This window comes from Rhinopithecus bieti, unplaced genomic scaffold (assembly GCF_001698545.2).
Source record: "Rhinopithecus bieti isolate Rb0 unplaced genomic scaffold, ASM169854v2 scaffold_1012, whole genome shotgun sequence".
NCBI classification, from domain to species: Eukaryota; Metazoa; Chordata; class Mammalia; order Primates; family Cercopithecidae; genus Rhinopithecus; species Rhinopithecus bieti.
The window spans coordinates 229771-238071 of record NW_016803312.1 but is presented as its reverse complement, the minus strand read 5'-3'; the positions used below and the strand labels follow the sequence as shown (position 1 = coordinate 238071).

General features: G+C 36.5%; 1 protein-coding gene across 1 annotated transcript in view; it reads right to left on the bottom strand.

Moving 5' to 3' along the window:
* Window positions 1-378: 378 nt before the first annotated feature.
* The window catches only part of MINDY3 (MINDY lysine 48 deubiquitinase 3), an 81191-nt gene continuing 73268 nt past the window's right edge, over window positions 379-8301 (bottom strand). Inside the window, 3 exon segments of the mRNA XM_017874113.1 lie at window positions 379-725; window positions 3705-3776; window positions 8017-8104. Coding sequence (XP_017729602.1) covers window positions 576-725; window positions 3705-3776; window positions 8017-8104 — 310 coding nt within the window. The 3' untranslated portion in view covers window positions 379-575.

Here is an 8301-nt window from a genome sequence, read left to right as displayed (position 1 = left end):
TAGCCAGGATGGTCTCGATCTCCTGACCTCGTGATCCGCCCGTCTCGGCCTCCCAAAGTGCTGGGATTACAGGCTTGAGCCACCACGCCCGGCTGTCAATATTTCTAATGAAAAACAGATCTTAGAAAAATGAACTCTTCTGCCTTTCAGTGTAGAGGCTGATATATGACAAGCTGGAATCATTCAAACAATAATAAAATGTGCCTCAATGAAATAAAACCCAAAAGTAGAAGTTTATAAATAGTAACTCTAATACTCAATATACAAATGCTATAGTATTGTGTTTGTAATTTGGTAAGTAAATGACCAAATATCTGAATGCAAAAGTGATGAACTTTGATTAAAGCTTAATTTTGCTAGTAAATTTCACACAAAGGGTTAAAATAGGCTAATCTTTTACATAAAGCTTTAGGACAAATAATTTAAACATATCATAAACACTGAAAATGTGTTTTTAATTGTTATTTACAGTTAATCAGTGATACCAGTGTTTAGCTTAATCCAGCCAATTGCCAGTCTTGACCCCCTCTTTCAACATCTGTTATTAAGATCCTCCTTATAAATACTTAGGCAAATTAATTTAGTGAAGGAGAGCGATCTGTGGTCCAGAGTAACTCAATGTACGGCCATTTAGTTTGGAGACAGCGTTTAATAGGAGTGTCGTCTGTCTGTAGCATGGGATCTTCAAAACCCATTACAACTGCAGTCCCTTCTACATACATGACCTGTTGAATAAAATAAAGCCACCAAGGTCAATCAACAGTCTTAGCAAATTTTTATGTGGAATGAAAACAATTTTTGGAGACTAGCAAATAAGGTATTACATATTGTTGCAGATGAAACTTTACAAGTAAGTTTATTTTGTTAGAAATGAACAGGAGTATCTGCTTACTGATTTACGTCAAAGTAAATTTGTAAATGATATTTAATTGCTAGCTGGCCAGGTGATTTTTAAAAATTCAAGATCGTGTGAATCATAAAACACATAGACTGTTTCTAAGAAAAAAACATTCTTCAATGGATCTATACCATTGGAAAGAAATGTTTAATTATCATATTTACATATAATTTATACAGGTCCTACTGCTTTCATACTGAGGTTCTCAGATGCTCATACTGCCTCATGAAATGGAAAGCTATCAAAGGAATATAGCTATTATGTTCTGAGGAACATGTTTCTCCTTCTAATTTAAGTATTGAATTTCTAGAGCTGAAAACAATTTGAATGTCAACAAAATTTGCTATTATGGTATTAAATATTCCTGAAATGCAATTCCATGAGTGCATTCTGTACAGCATGAAAAATCATGGAGAAAAAATTAAAAAAGATGCCAGGACAGAAGGAAAAGTAAAATAGAGGTTGAGGATCAAACTAACCAGATACTGTATATGCAGTGGCAATGATCACATAAATACATACTGACTGGCAGGTGAATACCAAGAAAAATTTTATTCTGATTAATTTACAATGAAACATTTAAAAAGTATTTTGGACATAACATAATCAACAAAAACCCTAAGTCATTACCAAGGGCTCACTGTGGACATTAAGGCACTCCTCAGTGGTTAATTTCTTTTTGCACCAAGAGAAATTCTGATGCTGGGTAATTTAAAAGAAACAGACATAGATAGTCTTCTTCCCAAGTATGTAAAATTATTTTTACACATTCACTGGCTGATACACGAGTGTAATTATGTTCTTCCAAAATAAAAGCCATAAGCTATTTAAGAAGCCAAAAGAAACAACTTTATTATCCTTAAATGGTAGTTGCCTCTAAAACACATTAAATATAGGAACAGAATATATTACTAGATCAGATAATCTTGTGTCATGAATCTACTCATTCCTAAGAAAGCGCTAAAGATATATTGTAATGTGAAATACATTTTTCTGGCATCTTTATTTAATATATTAGTTTCTAGTGTTGAAGAAATAAATTGACATTGAAACTACAACTCTGGCTTTTCAGTCCCCAAAGCAAAACTGCCTTTTCTGAAAAGTTATACATGAATATAATTCAAGTTATTAAGTTAAATACAACCGGCTCTATTTTTCACAAAGAACTTCATGTGCTCATGTCATCAGAGCAGAAGTGCTTGGGCAAGGTACCATGACCCACCTCCATGGCCTCAATCAGGCTCGGATGCCTGATACTCAGACTCCATCTCACTTTGCCAGCATTCTCCTTTTGTCTGTTACCTTTTTAAATAGGACCTTGCTATGCAGCTTATAATTTTAGCTTTTGAATAACTTCAAAACATACTTCTGTGACTTAATGACATCCATACTTTGCTTTATAGCTGTTGTATATTACCGTCATTTTAACAGTTCATCTTATTTGTTTTCTAATCTTTCTGTTAGTGTGTCAGAAGCTTGTCCCAAGCATGATTTGAAAACTTACACTATATACAGGTAGAGTGGCCAAGCAGACCAAGGACAGGATTGGGAATCAGGAACTCAGTTCCAATCCCTGCTCTGCCAATGACATGCTGTGTGACCCTGGGTGAGTCACTTAATCTCCCTGTCTCAGATGCCTCATCTGTAAAATATGGATAATATTTGAGATATATCTGGCAGGGATTGTATAGGTGAACAATTAGTGATTATAATGTACCTCCTATTACAAAGCTGTGCAAACGTCAAACTCTAGATGAAGCACTCATTCGCACATTAGAAAACAGCATCCAAATTTTCTTGACAATGTATATTCTTTGCATATATCTATCTATCTGTCTATCTTTGGACCTGATAAAATTATCTAATTTATATTTTGTTATAAAGATAACAGTAAATTTTAGTCTTTTAGATTTTGTCTAATTAAAATTATGTACTTAATTTACACTATCTGTTTTCTGTAACCTTCCACAATTTAGATACATGAAGTCAGCATGGGCAGATCAAATTAAAAAGGAATGTTAGACCTTATTCCTTTAAAATTGGCTGTAACTAATATATATACTATAATTAGTATCTACTGTAACTGATACTTGAATAAATGCAAAGATAATAGACATTCAAAAAGGGGAAACTGATGCAACCGAACTCTAGCGTTAAGCCAGGTTGAGTACAGCTGGCAGTAAATCACCTATGTGCTTTGTCAGCGGTTAGCAAAGGAAAGCTGTGAAGCATCATCAGTAGGAGCAGGGGCTCTGAGTTGGACTAAGTTTCACTCCCAGCTCTATCATTTCCTGGCTGCTTGACCTGTGAAATGGGGATATACAGACAACACTTACTTCATAAGGTGGTGTGGTGGTGTGAAACTGAAGCAAAGTACTTAACACAATTTCGGATAAATGCTCAATAAATGCTGGCTACGAAGGTTGTTTATTTAAAAATATTTTTTTCCAATAAAAAATCTCACTGTTACCTCTTTATTCCTTTAAATGGATTAGTAACAACTTTCACTGGACTAACTATAATGTTGATTTAGAAACATGCTACATTGCCAAAGGGTAACGATCTGTATGGGGGTGTATTTAGTCATGGTGAAGCTACTGCTCTGAAGTCCAATGTTAATCTCCAATGTAGACTAACATATACTGGTCAAATCGAAAGATGACCAAGTCTAAAATGTGTCAGCATAGTAAAGAGACTCCTGGAATAATCTCAGGTAGCAATTGTATGGGAATCCAATGTTGTTCCATACTCACGTACTTATTTCATCAACCCAGTTGAAGCCCGACGACTACGTGAATTATCATACCTTTTCATTATAATTTGACTGCTTCAATCCATTGTAGTGGTAGACAGTAAAAGATTCTGGACCACTGGAGCCCTATTATAAATAAAGGACTATTAAAACTTTAAATTATATTTATATCAGGCAATTTCTAATCAACTGAAAGTAAAACACATGTTTCTCAAATCCTTGTCCTTTGATTGGGGACTCATTTGACAAAAGAAGGAACTTAGGTTTATGGAGTTATAACTACCAGAAAGCCCTGAAGCTGAAAGTGTTGCCTCTGAAGAAGATGCTGGAAAGGAGGGAAGGTTGATTTCCATTATAAACTCTTCCACACTAACTTATTTTATGTTTTAATTATGCATGTATCACTATAACTGTTTTCAAAAGACAAGCTTCTGAAACAAAATATTTCCTAAAATTCATCTCTCTTTCTATGTAAATAATTTGTTCCTCTCAATGAATTGAGAAAAGCAGTAGCATCACTTTTACGCAGACTAAATACACTTCCAGTATGTATCAATACTTCAAATTTGGCCCACAATATTGAATTAGTGGTTTCTTTTCCAAAAAAAAATCCAATATTTGAATATTGTCAACCATTAATTAGTGAAAAGAGCACTGTGAGAAATGAAAACATACTTTAGTGCTTAAGGCAACTTCAGTCATATTCAATAAAAGACATTCTATATATCACTAACAGAGTAAGCTTGTAGAAAAATGGGTCATGTTATTCCCACTATCTTAACCTTGCTTTTCAATTAGCTAAAGACCATGTTCAACCCTCCTAACTTGGCGTTCAAGGCCATTATGGACCTGGCTCCCAGGGACTTCCCTCAGGGCCTCTGCTGGACAGATCCCCCTTGGCTTCCTGGCCATATCCCATGGATACAAGCAGGCATGTGGCCCTCCTTAGAATTTTTCCAACTGGAATTAAGGGAAGCTGGCAACCGGAGCTTCAGCTCCTACAGAAAGATAGGCTGTGAGAATGTAGCCACTTTAGAAGAGGGGATGGGAGGTGGAGACGCTCCCAGTGCTGTTCAAGGACTCCAGGAGCACCTTCCCAGTGCTTGCTTCTTCAATTCACCTGAGCTACTCCTTTCCCTTCGTGTATTTTCCCCCTCACTTATGCCAATTTAGGCTGGGGTTCTGTGACCTGCAATCATGAGTCTTAAAATCATACAGGGCTTTATCTACCTTTTTAGTCTTATCTCCAGTGACTCACCTTTCTGAATTCCGTTTTGGACAAGCGTGACTCATTTCCCTATGAAAAGATCTTTTGTTGGCCTTTTGCACATTCATGAATTATTTTTTACTCTTCTCTAAAATGCCCTCCTCTCCTTCCTTTTTCCAGACCTGGTTTAAATCTTACTTTTTCTGTGAAGTTTTTCCTGAACACACTAGTTGGTTTTTTACTACACTGGAACTTTACCTTTATCATAACAATTGTCTAAATAATTTGAGAATGAATCATATAGTACTACCTTGTATCATCTCGTCTATTGTTATTTTGAAAGACTGTTTAACTTTTTATGTCTTACATTCCCAACCAGAGCCTAAACTCTTAACTTTTTTTTGTATCCCACTGAAAATGACTTACAAAAAATAGAAAAATCAATTTGATCATTTCCTTAATTACATGAATCAATGCAATTAGTTACATAATTTGACTCTTGACTATCAGAGTTAAATTATTTAAACTTAAAAAATAACCATTTTCCTGTAATCAAATACAATTTATATTCCCTATTTCCCATAATTAACTGGCATAAAATACAGAAATACCAACAAAAAGTAGTGTAGTCCAGTGGCAAAGTGCGTAGACTCTGTGGTTCAACAGACTATGTTAGATTCCTGAATCAGCTACTAAAACACCTAGTGTATGACCTTCAACAATTGTCTTAAGTTCTCTAATGCTCAATTTCCTCATTGTCAAAATGGGGAAAATAATAGTATGGAGTTTAGAAGGCACACAGTGCCTGATGGAGAGTATGTGCTTGGGAAATGGGAGCTGCTACTGCTATTCTTACTTAAACGAATGACCTTGAAAAGCTTATAAATATTCCGACTTTTTTCCTCCTGTGTCAGCCTCTATCTCATAGCAAAGAAATGTTCTTCCATAGGACCTACTTGAAGCATTGTAAAGATTACTGAAGTTAAATATTTTCCTGGCTGTCCTTGTCACTCCAGTTTCACAACTTCATTTATTTGTGGTTGATTAAATAAATGTTTACTGGGCCAGGTGCAGTGGCTCATGCCTGTAATCCCAGCACTTTGGAAGGCCAGGGCGGGTGGAACACCTGAGGTCAGGAGTTTGAGACCAGCCTGACCAACAAGGTGAAACCCCATCTCTACTAAAGATACAAAAATTAGCCAGGCATAGTGGCAGGCCACCACGTGTAGTCCCAGCTACACAGGAGGCTGAGGCAGGAGAACTGCTTGGACCAGGGAGGCGGAGGTTGCAGTGAGCTGACATCGTGCCACTGCACTCCAGCCCGTGTGACGGAGCGAGACTCCGTCTTAAATAAATAAACAGTTTACTGAATGATCACTATATTCATCTGTTTGGGACAAGACAGTATGTGACTAATTGCCAAAAGGAGTGCTGAGTCACTATGCATTTTCTGGCTACAGGAGAAAGGGGACATCAGTGGTATGTAGGGCATGATCGGAAAAGATCTATGACACAGAGGGTGTCTGAGCTGCTACAGGATGGGAATAGGTGGTACTGGGACAGGTCTTCCTCTAAAGCAGCTGTTCTGTAACTTGGGCCTCGGGCTTGTTAGACCACATTGCTGCACCACCCTTAAAGTCTCTGCTTCAGGGAGAAACCTGAGAATTTGCATTTCTAACAAGCTCTTGGAGATCACGCTGAGAACTCACTGCTCTAAAGGTAATCAGGAGCAGGATCACATGCTCTGGGGAGGGAAACAGCATGAACTATACAGAGGCAACCAGACAAACCAGGCTCAGGTGGAGAGTGTCTTCAGAATAGCAGGCAACAAGCAAACAGTGAGAGAGAAACACAGAGGGAACAAACAGTACAACCAAATGGAAATGTCTGTTACAGGTGAAAGAGAAGGGACTGGAACCCTCTTATTACCTAAAAAATTACTACAACTGTCTCACTTTACATTTCTCACTTTTCAAAATCTTCCCCAAATTAAATAAAAAACAGGAATATTGTATTTTACTGTATTTATAACTAAGAATCAATATTTCTATCAAATGTTCCCATAGCCTTGAAATATAATTAAAATTAATACTGTATCAACGTTTAAAATGCTATAATTTATTATTTATCCAGATATCTAGAACATCAGATTCCAAAAAAAAAAAAAAATCTAGTAGTCAGAATGTGAACAAAGAGGATATCACACTGAAGGGTCTAATGTCAGAAAATATGATCTAATTTTCATGAAGTCTTTGCCAAAGTTTTAAAAGTCCAATCGTCTACAATGTGATATCCTCAGTTACTTTTTGAATCTTACCTCTTTAACAATTTTATCTAGAATTTAACAATCTTTCTTAACAATTACATCTTGAATTTTAGTAATTTTCCCTCTAGCTTTTAAATTATTTCTATTTGTCAATCTCTCTAATAATAGCAGTAAAATAGAAATTGGAATGTCTATTCCAACAATGAACTTCAGTGCAAACCACACTGATATCTGATAAAATGACCATGACGTATATTATCTACTTAAGTAATTTGATTTAGTGGTAAAATGCTCCTCTTAGAGAACAAAGACAGGTGTTGGATATAGAACTAGCTTGCCAGTGATACAGATATAACCCCAAAACATTAACGTTGGCACAGATGCCTCTGCTATTCCAGGTAACTGAACTCCTATCGAAGCCCAGTGGAAGATATGTTCCAATGGGAAACAGCACAGACCCACTTAGGTTTTCTTCCACACAACTGAAATTCTCCTGGAGCTTAGCTTCACTAGGTAGGGACTTCCACTACCCACAGCCACCTTGACCTTCTCTCACAGTATTTAACAGTTTCCCAAGAGAAGAAAAGTGGGGGTGGGAGTAGAGAAAGATAATCTTTCTCTTTTTACTCCACAAACTTCCGAACTGTTCTCTCCATATCATTACGTGTGTAGACTGGTGTCTGCATCATCTTTTGCTACCCTACCCATCAAGGCACTGCGTTACTGTATTCGAACACACATTCCCTCTGTCTGGGAAGGTTTCTATGTAGCAGTGCTTTCTCAGTCTCATATCTGCGCATGAGGACATTGTACAGAAAGAGAAAATGCTGCAAACAATCACAGGTAATCATCCCAACAGAGTCACAGTAAATATATTTCCTCAACTATGTTACCTGATCAGGAAAAAATTCTTGAAGAAATGGGCCCAATAATATGATTCCTAATCCTTCTGGATCTAATTTATTCTTCATGAGATTTATACTATGGGGAGAAAAAAGAAAAACAGTGGATACCAGAGGAAAAAAAAAAGCTGCTTTTCTTTCATGATTAAATTACTGGTACTACAACACATTCAACTGCCAAAATACTAAGAGCTGTTCTTTTTAGAACCTTAATGACAAATACACAGGAATGACATCCAATTTGCCAAAACTTGGTTATTTTTAAACTAGAGTAAT